This window comes from Panicum virgatum, chromosome 5N (assembly GCF_016808335.1).
Source record: "Panicum virgatum strain AP13 chromosome 5N, P.virgatum_v5, whole genome shotgun sequence".
In the NCBI taxonomy this organism is placed as follows: Eukaryota; Viridiplantae; Streptophyta; class Magnoliopsida; order Poales; family Poaceae; genus Panicum; species Panicum virgatum.
In genome coordinates this window covers 70,839,305-70,853,786 of record NC_053149.1, presented here as the reverse complement: position 1 = coordinate 70,853,786, position 14,482 = coordinate 70,839,305, and the positions used below count along the sequence as shown (strand labels likewise).

The 14,482-nt window shown below is 49.4% G+C and overlaps 2 protein-coding genes across 2 annotated transcripts; one reads left to right on the top strand and one right to left on the bottom strand.

The window, feature by feature from the left end:
* Positions 1-4,457: 4,457 nt before the first annotated feature.
* On the bottom strand, positions 4,458-5,668 carry LOC120676789 (AT-hook motif nuclear-localized protein 27-like). The gene has a single exon (XM_039958119.1). It carries the CDS (start codon positions 5,483-5,485, stop codon positions 4,682-4,684), a length of 804 nt encoding a protein of 267 aa, XP_039814053.1. The 5' UTR covers positions 5,486-5,668; the 3' UTR covers positions 4,458-4,681.
* Positions 5,669-7,092: 1,424 nt separating this feature from the next.
* Positions 7,093-9,742, top strand: LOC120674383 (probable NADPH:quinone oxidoreductase 1). Its single transcript, XM_039955561.1, has 3 exons — positions 7,093-7,461; positions 7,536-7,727; positions 9,231-9,742. The coding sequence occupies exons 1-3, from the start codon at positions 7,146-7,148 to the stop codon at positions 9,530-9,532; spliced, it is 810 nt and encodes a 269-aa protein (XP_039811495.1). The 5' UTR covers positions 7,093-7,145; the 3' UTR covers positions 9,533-9,742.
* Positions 9,743-14,482: the final 4,740 nt, after the last annotated feature.

The window sequence follows — 14,482 nt, the reverse complement described above, 5'->3', positions numbered from 1 at the left end:
CCCTTGGTGGCCGGCGGGCTCCGCGCCGCCTGCCCGCTGGCGGGGGCCGGCGGTGCCGTGCCGCCCGCGCGCCCTTGGTGGCTAGCCGCCTCCGTGCCGGCGGTGGCCGGCGGCGCTCGCTGCTTGCTTGAGAGAGATGAGAGAAGGGAGAGGAACTCGAGACTCGAGAGATGAGAGAAAGGAGAATGGACGAAGAGATAAAGACCCGCTGACTGCTCGTCTGTGAGATTTTTTTGCGTGGTCTGTTTGTACCGGTTGGAGGCTCCGCCCGGTACTAATAGGATATTTTTTTTGTACCAGGTGAAGCCTCTACCCGGTATTAAATATTCTAGGTGTTATTTAGTACCGGCTGGAGCGACCAGCCGGTAGTAAATGGTTACTTCGTGGTGTTAGTGGTGCACTTTTAGTGCTAGCTGGTGGACACTGTAGCATAGGCCCGGTTCTAAAAGGCTCCAGGCAGTACTGTACCTTAGGCCCGGTACTAAATGGGTAGTTAGTACCGGACCAAAGTGCGTCCGGTACTAACTGCCGCGGACGAATGAGCCGTTTTCTAGTAGTTTATATACACTAGGTGCTGCCGGTCGTTGTTTTTTTTCTATAATACCTTCTCGATATATGTATTACAGAAATAAACATTTGATAGGATCGTCTTACTTTCGTTATCTAGCATAATCCTTGTGCTCCAAAACATTTTCTGCAGGATCTTCCCGAGAAAGGGTGTTTTCTGATTTTTTTTTAATGTTCAATCTCTACTTCCACGAATAAGCAACTCCGTGGTGCCCGAGGAAGTGAAAATGGCAAGGCTACTTCGTTTTCGTTTAAGGGTTCCACTGATGAGCAACTACTGTCTGCCAATTCAATGGAAAATTTGTTGTTTACTGACAGGAGAAGTACAAGTACAAGTACATCCATCATCATATATGATAGATCGTAGATGCAATGCAAGTCTAGCCATCCGATGTCCTCGCACTCAGCGATACGGCGTCCCACAGCTCGTTGTCCTGCTCCCAGCGCCGCCATGCATGTGCTCCGGCGCCAGCGCCATCTCCACCTCTATGCTGCCGCCGCCCTTGCGCCCAGCCGCACATTACCGTCGAACTTGTTTGCATTGCAACTCCACACCACCAGTGGCTTCCCCCATCCAAAGTCGTAGGGCGTGATTGGTTCCCTGGCTTAGACCTGAATAGGCTAGTCTAATGCAGCTTCGTCGCGTTTGGTTCCCTGCGCAAGCATTTAAGCCAGGCCTATCTAATGCAGCGAGGATCCTCTAGCCTGGCTCCGCTAGAACGCCGGAATCGAGCGTACTAGATAAGTCAGGCTTGTAGTACAAACTAATGGTGAGCCTGTGAACAATTCGTTTCACCATCACATGTCTGTTACCCCCTGCTGCGCCGCCGATGAGGAGTTGCGCCGCCGTTCCAAGCTCTGCCGCTGCTGAGCTGCTCGCCTCCGATCTCTGCAGCCGAGCTCCACCCGCTGCGCTAAGCCGCCGCGACATGGCGGCAGCTGTTGCGTCTACGACTTGCTCTGCCACGGTGGTGACCATCTCCACAGAACTAGATGCCAAGGCAGAGATGAAGAGCAGAGCCACATGCTTGAACGGATTGTTGCGCCCTCATGCTTGACGATTTGGAAGAGATGCTAGGCTGGTATCCAGCAGCAAAAGGGGGGAGCAGAGTGTGCACCGTTCCTGATTGATTCAGAGATTGTGTCAAATCGATTGGGGAAACACTCATCCTGGAGATTGGGAAAATAAACTCATGAGATTGAGAGCTTGCCGAGTGGCGGAGAGTGAGGTGACAAAAATACACAGCCCGACAACCTCTTCTTGCAGCAAATGACGATCCTAGCATCACGGAGAAAGCAGGGGGACGCGGAGTGCGCGCCGGGTCAGTAGTACAGAGCTTAATTTGCTGTGCGGAATCTTGATTCCGCAGCAGCGGGCCTCGATTCGCCGTCGGGGAAGGAGCCCGGCAGCTCCAGCCCGCCGCCCGCGCGGTGACGGAGCTGCACGCAGACGGCGGAGATCCCGCGGAGCTTGCTGGCCCCGCGCGCCCGGCTGATATCCCGCTCGCGCGTCTGCGGTTCTCACGCGGCGGTGCTTCCAGTGGTGCCGTCTAATTTGAGCCCGCGGGGAGCATCGCGGCGGTGAACGAGGAGCACGCTACGCTGGCTACCAGTTAGAAGAGAAGAGGTGAGAAGACCAATGGCTTTTTTTTTATCGAATACGCAGGAGAGCTGCGTATCTTTGTATTAAGAAGAAGAATAAAGTTTTACAAACAACGCGAGCTGAATCGCCTGACTTGCAACGCAACCACTCACACAAGCGCTTATATTACACGCCTGAAACAACTAAAAAGAACCAGCGCTGAGGCATAATTTATGTAACAAACAAACAACCTAGAAGACCAATGGCTCACCGGTTAGAAAGGTGTGGTGACGCCACTCACGTATGCCACCAAACCAAACAAAACCAGGCTTCGTTTATACTTGCAACCAAACGTAGCTACAAAGACTTGCAATAACCTGGTTAGACCTGGCCATGCATACACCCAGACTAGGTTTGGGCTAGCCCAACCATCCAATCACACCCGTAGTCATACACGTCGAACCGCGGTGAGGAACTGAGGATGCCATCACTATGCCATTGGTATCACCCAGCCTCAGCAGCGACACCACGCCGCCAACTCTTAGTTTGTTGGTTTAGCTCTTAATTTTGGAAGCTTTATATTTTTTTTATCTAACCTCTAACTCTCTATTTTTAGTTAATATTATATCTAGCCTCTTGGAGATGCTCTAACTAGAGATGGGTTGGGTGGAACTGAAATCGGAGAAATACGAGTGAATTATGGTCGAATGACCTTTGACTTTGAAGGGTCGACCTTTTAAAAAAAATAAAAGAAACATCTTGTAGGATGACTTTAACTTTGTCGGAAGGCCCAGTTAGCCCAAACGGCAGCCACGTGGTGGGCTGGAAACATCTCTGGCCGGGCTGTGCGGCCGTGTCGTCACAAAATACCAGCCCATACAGCAGGCCCAGCACCAGCAGTGGGTCCACACAAGAACTCGGGTAACAGTAGTCATCCTCGATGTTGAATGGTTGGCGCGTGTGAGCGAGCTGCCAGGTGAAGTGGAGTGATCTTTGGAGGCGGACGCCCTGTGCGATCGTGCAAGCAAGCGTGCGTGCTCCGTCCCTCTGTGCCTGCCGCCTGCCCGCACGCCGCACCATAATAAAGCTGAGCAACGTGCGTGCATGGTGCGCTGATCCGCCCAGACACGGCCGGCCATCAGGTCAGGGCATGTGCAGTGCTCTCCTTGCTAGTTAACGTGACCATCAACGACATGTACTACGCTATAGGTAGCTCGCTAGCTCTTGGCGTTTCCACACAAGCTTGCATATACATGCGTTGCGGCATGCTGCCCTGCACGTTTCGATTGAAAGGTCGATTTTCATTTGATGGATCAGCTTGTGCTTTCGTTGTGAGGCACGGGGCGGGCGGCGGTGGAGTTTGCTTGCAATTGCAAAAGGTGGTGGTGCCTCGGTGCCTTGCTCTGGCCACTGGCCTGGAGCTGGAGCACCTCGACTCCTCGAGCACCAGCTACCTAGCTTTAACTTTACGGCTTTACGCCCTGCATGGGACGCATCGGAACCCGCACGCACAAATTTTGCGACTTCCCGATAGAATACAGTGCCGCGCACACCACCGCACTATATAGGCTGCGTTTTAGTTCCCAACAAAGTTTGCGCAGTATCTCGTCACATCGAATTTTCGGACACATACATATAACATTAAATACAATTGAAAAAATAATTAATTACATAGTCTAACTGATTCTTACGAAATGAATCTAATGATACTAATTAATCCATGATTGAATATTAATTATCAAATAACAACAAAATATACTACAGTAGCCAAACCCAAACTTTTTCACCAACTAAACACCCCATAAATTTTGGTATTGTAGCATATTTCGTTGTTATTTGATAAATAATATTTAATTATAAACTAATTAAGTTTAAAATATTTATCTCATGCTAATCGATTTGACTATGTTTTTTTCACATGCATTTCATGCTCCATGCATGTGTTCGAAGATTCGATGTGATGAGTGCAGTAGAAAAATTTTCACCAACTAAACTAAACATGACAAATGGTAAGGCCAGTCCCAATGGAAGGTTTCATGCACATTAAATAGAGTGCCACATAAACAATTTGGATGACATGACAATGATTTAAAGAAGAGAGATGAAAGGAGGTTCATATCCCATATACACGGTTTCCAAGCTATTATGTGTCTTACAATTAAATGCAATAAACACATAGAAAACACCAAAATTGAAATCTTATATTGTAGAAGTTGTTTCATCTATGATTTCATGGTATTTTAGATAATGTGGCAGTATTAGAAACAGTGAGATGAAACCACCCACTCAGAATAGCCTAAGCCACGAATTAACAGGATCATAGTGCTGAATGCTGATGAGCTTTCCGACTGCATTAACAACCACCGCAACCAATCACCCCAACAACTACACCGCTCACTATAGGCCTATATAGCCTACTCTACACAGCAGAACGGAAACGTCTCCTCCGTAGCATTACGATTCCGCCGTTGCATTGCAAGACCATGCATATGCATGCCAACGGTAACGGTGACCATGCCCATGCATGGCCCCCTAGAACTGGGGCAAAGGGTGGTGGGCCGGCCCGTGACTGGATGCCGGCTGGGCCCACGACGCCATATCAGGCGCCTGGGCGAGCTGCTCCACATGGCCGCCGCCGCCGCCGCTCCCAGTCCCAGCACCACCGCCGTAGCCACCCAGCCCCACCACGTCGGCGACTGCGCTCGCCGCCGCCGCCTGCTGCTGCAGCTGGGAATGCGGATGCCTCCCCTCCTCACCGCCCCCGCCGCCGTCCTCGTCCTCCGCGCCAGCGCCCGCGGGCAGCCGGTGCACCTCGGCGCTCCCGAACGTAGCGGCCACCACCACCACCCCGTCCGCGGCCGTCATCTCCCCGGCCAGCGTCCCGCCGATCACCTGCCCGCCCGCCCCCGCCAGCGACACGGAGAACGGCGGCGGCGCCGGGGCCGGCCCCTCGGACGGCAGCACGGTCCCGGACAGGGACAGCACCTCCAACCGCCCGTGCAGCGTCACCGTGGACGCCGTCGTCGGGGAGGTCGCGAGGCGCAGCCGGACGGCGGCGACGGCCCCGCGCCCGCAGAGCACGGACACGCCCACGCGGCGGCGGCGCGCGAACGCGGCCACCGCGGCGGCCACGTCGCAGCCCGGCGCGAGCTCCAGCACCACGGGGCGCATCGCGCCCACGCTCTCCCGCGTCACCACCACCGGCGGCTTGGGCTTGTTCTTGGACCCCGGGGGACGCCCCCGCGGCTTCCTCGCGGTCACGGGGTCCGCCGGCAGCGCCGGGGCCGGGGCCGGCTCGATCAGCTCCGCGCGGGGCGCACCGTCGTCGTCAGCCATCGGATGGATCAAGAACCGCGCGCACGAGCCTATATACGAAGCAAACTTTTAGCTGGTACAGTAGTGTGAATAGTAAAATAGCTCTAAACTCCTGGCTGGCTGCTCCGGTAGCAGCAGCAACCCGTGCGAGCTTGCTTAAAATATGCGAGGGCGAGCAAGGTGAGACCGTGAGAGTGAGATTTGTAGACGACGACGCGCGCGGGGGGAGCGGTGATCGGCACCGTCGGTTCCCGCCCGTGCTCACGACTCTCGGTGCACCATCGGTCGCCGCGATCGATGCGTGCCGAGGCGTCCAATCGGGAGGACGCGTTGGGCTAGGCAACCGCCGCCAGCTCTGCCTCTCGGGTCAGATCAGGCGACATTTGCCGGCAACGGGGGCCTCCGTCCGAATTGGTGCGGTTCCGCAGTTGTGCTTGCTGCGGCCAAAAACGGTCGCCGCGGAAAGCATTGTTGCGGTTTCTCCCCGGAGACGGAGCCGCGAGCACACAACCGGCAACCGTTTCCAGGCTTTGCGGCCTGGAATCCGGGGATCAACTGCATTTCTCTCAACTTTCAGGTAATGTTAAAGAGTGCTCACTTCAGTTACAAAGTAGCATGAAATAAAAATGGTTCTTATGCCTAAGGACGCAACAGCAGACCTGTGGGCTGTGGCATTTGTTCGACGCGCGCGGCGATGGTCTGCAGCTGGAATACCGTTGTCGGATGTGGATGCCGCGCGGCGTTGGTTGGGTGGTCACCCCCACCCCGTTAGTGGCAACTGCAGGGTCAAAAGGCTGAAACATGGCGCAGCCCCATGTATACGCGCAGAGCAGAGTGCTGGAACTGGCAAAAGGCTGAGGCCTTGCAGCATGGGAGTCTCGCGTGCTCCGTTTTCTGCACTGCACAAGAGGGGAGTACATTTTACTGTAGCAAGAGACTCAGGCCCTGTTTTCGTTTTACATGTAAACGCAAAATTTTTTTGCGTGAGAATCTTGCCAATTTGAAATACTAAATGAAGTATATTTATAAATTTTTTTGCACGGATGGGTTGTAAATCGCGAGACGAATCTAATAATGCTAATTAATCCATGATTAATCAATAATTAGCGGATGGTTACTGTAGCATCACCGTTACAAATCATGAATTAAGTAGGCTCATTAGATTCGTCTCGCGATTTACATCCTAACCATGTAAAATTTTTTGTAAATAGACTTCATTTAGTACTTCAAATTAACAAGATTTCTTCATAAAATTTTGCGTTGACGATATTTTTGCGTTCACGGGGTGGGAACTAAATAGGACCTCATTGTTGTGACGCATGCCGCCGGTATGGTATTTCCTGAGGCGTGGTGAAGACGGATGGAGGCCGCTAATAAGAAGAGCTGTTGGCCCATATAAGAAGAGAAGGCGTGGAAAAGGACGTCCATGGGCTGCAGGCTGGGCCCAGCGGCCGGCCCATATATCATCAGGTCACGCTCTTGTCGAGCGGGAGACGGCTTTTCATTCCCCGTCGGAACGGGGCGGGACGGCTTTTGTTGACGAGCAGCCGCCGCCGGCTGCCTGACAGACTTGAGAGTCGGTAGCCGCCTCCTTTTGTATACAAAAAGAACGGCAGGGTACTTAAATTCCCCTCTGATGAATACAAAAAGGAAAATAGCGCAATAATTCGCACAAAAACATATGGAATCATCTTCATCGGTGGCGCACTCAAATCATCGTCGGCACTCCTCCTCCAATTCCATGACCGAGCTGGCAGCCGTCGGGGCGGCTAGGCTGATGAGCTTTCCAGCCGTATTTATTGGCACAAGCAGGCACAGACAGGCACAGGCGCACAGCCACGAACCACCCGCCGAGCCCGAGCACACTCGACGACGAGTCGACGACTCCCATTTCACACCCAGCATGGAAGCCGCGGCGGTCAAGCCCGTCCTCCGCGTCGCCGCCATCTGCGGCTCCCTCCGCAAGGCCTCCTTCAACCGCGGCCTCCTCCGCGCCGGTACGCCTCCCTTCGCTTCGCTCCTCCTCCCAATCATTCATTCACCCACATCTTCGGATCAACCCGGCCGGCAGCCGCGGAGGTGTGCGACGACTCCATCCCGGGGCTGCGCGTCCACCACCTCGACATCTCCGACCTGCCCATCATCAACACCGACCTCGAGACCGACGGCGCCTTCCCGCCCGCCGTCGAGGCCTTCCGCGCCAAGGTCTCCCAGGCCGACTGCTTCCTCTTCGGCGCGCCCGAGTACAACTACTCCATCGCAAGTACGTTTCTAGCCCTGTCCTCGTCTCAGTTTCAGATCTCGCGGGCGCTTCCGCCGCTACGATCGAATTTCGCTCCGACATTCCACTTCATTTCAATTGGGGAATTTTGTTTTGGTTGCATTGACCAACGATGCCATCGCTAAGGTCAATTAAGCAGCGTGATAAGTAGGTTTTCGATTCCCACAATCCCACTTTAAATGCAGGTTACGTACTACTAAACTTAGCTGAACTATACCTCAGAGGTTCAGGTCGTCATGTGCATTGCTTCTGTCTGTGCAAAATTAGGTTCCCATCTCGCTGTCATGATGCACAATGGGTGGGAGTGGGACTGATTTGATTCCCAGTTCTCACGGTGCGCAATTATTGGAATGGGTTGGTTGGTTCACGACATTAGAGGACGTTGTTGGTGCACAATGGGTTGGAATGGAATTTCCTACACTAATTGAGGAAAAATAACAGACACACTTATCGGGTACCCTTTAGCAAAAGCACGTCTCCATTATGTGTTGCCTTTTACTTTATTCCTTTCTTACAAAATCTTGCCTACAAAAGGAGCACTTCAGTATTCTTTCCTTCAGACTTTCTGCTCAATTTAATGCCAGTTTAGTTTAGTTCACAGATTACTGTAATACTACCAAGAAACTCTCCTCTCTAATCCTCCCAGTATCTATACTAGCACCCTCTGTGCCCCTGAGCAGAAGAAAAACTCATTCCCCAAACCATGGCCATTCTATTTCACTTCTTGTGAATACAGCCATTTCCAGTTGTTTAGCCATTCAAGATGCTTATTACAGCATCTAAACTAATGCAGCATAATTTTTGCACATTATCTTTACTGTTCTGGAATGAATAATTCCACTCCGTCTCCCCAATTATGTGACGCCGAATAATAATCCCTTTGCATTGTCCAACATCATTTGCACCCCATCTTTCCCATTCTGTGACGCCGAATAATATTTCTTGATTTCTTCTACCATGCAGTCAAGAGTGAATCTAGGACACTAGTATTTTATCCTTGTTTGGTTGTTCATCTTATGTAATTGTCCTCTTGGATATATATGGATTTGACAGTCTTCATTTGGACCGCGGCAGACCATGTACGCAGGATTTTGCGCACCAATGTCCTTCTCTATAAATCAGACACAAAGCTTTTGCATGTTTGCAAAATTCTGTAGTAGTGTCTGTATTATTGTATTTGTGCCTGTGACATAAAAAAGTTAGTTTTTACAAATGTTGTTATAACTTCATTCGCTAGGTAATATGCAACTTCATGCCTTTGGGTATGAGCCTCGTCATTGTCTGATGATGAGTACAAATGTTTTGACATTTTTCATAAATTGCATGGGTGCACCGGTCTAAAAATGCTGAGTAGTCCATTGCAGAAATCATGCCTAGGTAATACAGTGTGTAAGACAATTTTATTGCACAATGCAAAACTTCTCAAACTGATTTACCTTTTATACATTTTATGCTTGCTTTACATGGTTTTTGTTACAATTGCAGCCCCCCTGAAGAATGCACTTGACTGGGCATCTAGAGGAAAGAACTGTTGGGCAGACAAACCTGCTGCGATTGTCAGTGCAGGAGGTGGCTTTGGAGGAGGGAGATCACAGTACCATCTGCGCCAGGTTGGGGTATTCTTGGATCTTCATTTCATCAACAAGCCAGAATTATTCGTCCAAGCATTTCAGCAGCCACCGAAGTTTGACAGTGATGGAAATCTGATTGACGATCAAATCAGAGAGAGGCTGAAGCAAGTGCTCTTATCTCTTCAGGCCTTCACACTAAGGCTCCAGAAGGACTGAATCAACTGAGGACCATTGCAGTCCGTGCTTGCCTGAAGAAGTGTTTATAATTCCTGTGTATCACATACCATGCTTGGGATTGGCACCTGTAATTCATTGTGGACAGCCTGAAAGTTGTAATAAATCCCTGTAGAAATATTCTACTGTTTGCAGATTATTTAAGATTGGATCACATCTATGCATTCTAAGTATTGTGTTTTACCTTTCTCAGTAATGAGACTTTTCTTACCACATTGTTCATCAGATGCACCCTTATATATTACTTTGTGTTATGGGCCATCGGCTGGGGTGACTGGGCCTTTTGGGCTGGCTCAGCATCATGCAAATTTGTTCATTTTCAGTAGTCTTTTTTAGAAACATGTGCTTTTCAATAGCCACTTGGTAAATTTGGCATTTTTTCTGCTTAAATAACTAAAGTTAGGTGAAATTTCACTACAGTACTGTGAAATTTCATGTTAATGGGCAGGGCAAATCACATAATTCTTTAGTTTTCTCCATCAGGTATTAAATTCCATCTTATTAAATTTGCACTATGCATGAGCTGGTTATATTCCTTATGAGTGGTAAGTAGTATTTCTCAGAAATGCCAGACATGTCCCTTTTGGTTCCGATTAAACTGTTTATATTGCTTGTGCAGGACTGCAGGTGCATACTGCAGCATGAATATGTCAAACAAGGCAACTCCCGTGGTGGTGTTGATATATGGAAATATGGAAATTTCTTGCGCCAGAACAAGAAGAAAATGAAGAATTTATATGGGTTTGGCAGAAGTACAATTCATGGACGAACTGAATGGAGAAACTGCCAAGATTTTGACAGTGTGATGGCAAGATGCTACAGTATTCCAGGAAGGGCATATTGTCTACAAGCTGTACATGATTGTGATTTGGATTCACCATTGGGGTCTTGCTGATTAGTATGCCTTTTGTGAAAGGCTGTCTGTAGAAAATTGTCTTAGCTTGTCTGCAGAAAGGCTGTCGTCATGTGGCAAGAGTTTGGTGAGAATAGTTAGGCATGGATGCTGTACCTTTTGATCTGGCTTGTTGAGAAAGCTAAGGCCAGCATTTCGGAAGCTGAATTGCATCGCTTTCTGAATGGCAGGTTGATTCTTATGCAGGGTTCGATGCAAGAGTCCCTGCACTCCACAGCTGCAAGCAAAAGCGAGAAGAGCCACCTGCATCCACCTCCATTGGAGCTTCTTCTTCTTTTTTTTTAGATTAAGAACTGTTGACAGCCAAATGTGGCAGTCTCAGGGGCCGATCGGTCTGACCGACGGGTCTGACCGGTCTGTCCAGTTCTAGTCCGAGTAGGCTTCGTTTTATTTTGTAAATCCTTGTGTAAACCGACTTGGAAAGGGGTACGATTTTCCCGGTCTATAAATATAAAGTCTAAGGCCGATTGATGTTATTCCCAATCGAATCAACATAATTTACATCTACTTTTGTTCCTCTCAAACCTTAGCTTTTCCAAACCCTAATTACTGTTCTTCCTACGTCTCGACGGTGTTTGAAGGCGTTCTGAGTGGCCTGCCGACCTCAGAGCAACCCTAGCTGCGCGAGCTCCGACGGGTCCCTCTCGAGCTCGTGTTCCTAGGTCTACGCAATTCCCTGCTCCACACCAGTCAGACCGGTCAGTGGAACTGGTCAGACCGGTCCGCCAGGGTTTCGCTGGTTCAGATCGTTTTGACGATCTCTCGCGCGTTCTAGCGCATTCGGGTGTGTTTGCGCGATTCTGTGTCAACATACTTTTTGGCGACTCCGCTGGGGAAAGATTAATCTGGTTTTAAAATCGATCTGATCTAGTCCTCAAAGAAGATGAGCTCTTCAGAGATCAACAAGGACAACATCATCACCGCCTCGCTGGAGGAGCTCACTGAGGAGGAGCGCAAGGCCTACCTTCTTGTTGAGGAGCATGTCAAGACTCAATTCTTGAAGGGCTTCAAGAAGGATCGTGGTGGCCTCGTCAAGAGGGTGGAGGAGTTCGTACTGCCGTCTCTCAAGCTTAACAAAGATAAGATTGAAGAGATCTCCAATGTAAACCACTCTCCCTCTGATATGTTTGAGTAGATGTCGCTCATGGTAGATCAGAAACTTATTGCTGCACAAACTACTGCGGGCAATATTTTAACTAAGATGAGCAATGATATTGACGCGCTTAAAGGTAAAAAACCTATGGCAGATCCTAACTCATCAGATCCGAGTTCGGCTACTCCTGAGTTCACATCTGAACAATTCTATGGTATGCCGCCGAACTCGTTTCCAGGGCAAACCCCACCACCTTCATCCGTGTACACTGCACCAACCGGACCGGTCTCACCGACCGGTCCGACCGGTCTCACCGACCGGTCCGACCGGTTACACAACCGGTCCGACCGGTTACTCGGGGACAGTGTCGTCACCAACGCCTATTGAGACAATTCCAGGTTCGGCTGCCCCTGGCCGAACCAATGAGTTATCTATATACACACACCACCTCGCACTACTACTGTAGCAGGTGGGTCACGAGGATCTGGACCTAACCAAGGACTATTCCCAACTTCTACGCAGATGATGACACATGAAAATTCTAATGCACATCGCCAATTTTCTGAGTTTTATACCAGCCAGCACTATCAGGCCGATCTCCTTAAGTTTAAAGAAGATCTGACTAATGCAATCAAGAGTAAACTTGGGGTGGATATGGGTACTTTGCGTTTGTATAAAAAATCTTATCCTGCTGAGTTTGGTTTTATTTTTTATCCCACTGGTTGGCATGTTCCTGAGTTCACTAAATTTAATGGTGATGATTCTCGTACAACTTGGGAACATGTCAGCCAATACATCTTGCAGTTGGGAGAAGCCGGTTTCAATGATGCTTTGCGTGTGCGTTTGTTTTCTCTATCTTTAACTAGAACGACTTTCTCTTGGTTTTCCTCGCTTGCTCCAAATTCTATTCGCAATTGGAGTCAGTTGGAACATAAGTTTCATGATCACTTCTTTAGCAGGGAAACCGAAGCAAAATTGTCGGATGTGACATCGATTAGGCAAGGACGAGATGAGCCTGCCTCTGATTATTTCAAGAGGTTTCAAGAAATTAAAAACCGATGTTTTAGCTTGACAATTTCTGAAAAAGATTTGATGAATTTGGCGTTTAATGGCTTGCGTTCTTATTTGAAAGAAAAACTTGAGGGCTTTGAATATCATACGGTTAATTATTTGCAAATCAAGGTCATAGGTTTGGAGTTTAAGCTTAAAAATACCAAAGACACTTACAAGCCTCTTCGGTCCAATACTCATATTCTTGAACATGATTCTGATAGTTCGGATGATGAGAGCAAGGAAGTGTACGCCGCTGAATTTGTTTGGCCATCAAAAGTCAAACCCGGTTAGTTCCGTCCCTTAAGCCGATTGAGAAGAATCGACAGGAGGAGCTGAAATTTACCTTCGATATTTCTAAGTGTGATCGGATTTTTGATGAATTGCTTAAAAACGGTAACATCCAATTATCACATGCTATACCGTCGCCCGAGGAGCTTAAACGACATGCATATTGTAAGTGGCATAACTCTACATCTCATGCTACTAATGATTGTAATGTTTTTTGTCGACAGGTACTATCGGCCATTAATGAAGGACGATTGGTATTTTCTAAGATGCAAATTGACAAGACTCCTTTCCCTGTTCATACGCTGGAATTGAATAATCCAAAGGCACTCATTCGGCCAGATCAAGCCGAAGGAGCTAAGGGAAAGAACGTTGTCATTGGTGATCCAAGGCCGATGAATGCTAATGACAAGATTCTGGCCAGAGAGGTTATCAAGGAGAAAACTGATGATGGAAAAGACACTCTAAAGATCACCATCAGAAATCCAAGGCTTGGGGGGGGGGGCAAGGAAGCTCTCCACCAGAAAATCGGTCTGCTGCTCAGGCAAGACCGGTCAGACTGGTTTGGTGACCGACCCCAGACTTTCAAGCCGAAACGTCCAGAAGTGGGTACTTGGAAGACTAACGAGGTGAAGGTGCAGGGAAGAGCTGCTAATCAGAAGCCCACCTTCAATCAGTTGTTGAACAAGTACACAAAGGTCGTTCAGAAGGATCGGCCGCTAAAAAAGAGACCACGATCACCACCGCGCCAAGATCGTCCAGTGTCCCCGAGAAGGGAATCTAGTAGGCGCAGGGGTGATGTTGTTATATTGTTTCCTCCCCAAAAGGTGTTTGCTACCATGCCATGGGTGCCACCGGTGTCAAACGCAACAAATCCAGCGTGTGAGCATGAGGGGATCTGGATGCAGTGTTTCCCAAAGCCTTATCCTCCACATTATCAAGGGGAAAGCTCCAGGAGGCCAGTACATGACCGATTGGGACCATAACAATCAGGTCTGGTGCAACAAACAACACCGGTCAGACCGGTCCCTGCCGACCGGTCAGACCGGTCTCACCAAAGGCCGGATAAAGCTCCTGTTCCGAGGTTTGAGTACCGCATCAAAGAGAAGAAGGATGAGCAAAAGCCTATGGTTGATGCAGAAAAGCTTAAAGCCGATACTGTTATTCAAGTTGGCGATATCGAGGTGACAATCAAGGATGCGGGTAAAGAACCGATGGATATTGAGAAATCGGTTGATGTTCCTATGCAAAAACCGGCCATGGCCAATGATCATGAGGCCGGTAGCAGCAAGAGCGCAGCAGACAAGTACCGCCAGCCTAGATGGTGTCCTTCGGGCTTGACTCATACACAAAAGAGGAAGCTGCAGCGCCTTCGCAACAAGGAAAAGAAGGAACAGGAGGCAGAAAAGATGAGGGATGGGCACTTCAACAAGTATAGACCCATGATCCCTTAAGGCAAAGTTTGGCAGATCAAGATGGCTGATCAGCCAATAGGAACGGTTGGACCGCTGCCTCCGACCGGTCAGTGAACCGGACCGGTCTGACCAACCGGTCAGACCTGTCAAGTCCAGTGCAGAGCCAGCAGCCG

What these genes read in the sequence shown, in the direction of transcription:
- LOC120676789 (XM_039958119.1), bottom strand. Translation starts at nt 5,485, where the DNA reads ATGGCTGACGACGACGGTGCGCCCCGCGCGGAGCTGATCGAGCCGGCC.
- LOC120674383 (XM_039955561.1), top strand. Translation starts at nt 7,146, where the DNA reads ATGGAATCATCTTCATCGGTGGCGCACTCAAATCATCGTCGGCACTCC. An exon ending in CCGCGGCCTCCTCCGCGCCG is followed by an intron (nt 7,462 to 7,535) that starts GTACGCCTCCCT and finishes CCCGGCCGGCAG; the next exon opens with CCGCGGAGGTGTGCGACGAC. An exon ending in GTACAACTACTCCATCGCAA is followed by an intron (nt 7,728 to 9,230) that starts GTACGTTTCTAG and finishes TTACAATTGCAG; the next exon opens with CCCCCCTGAAGAATGCACTT.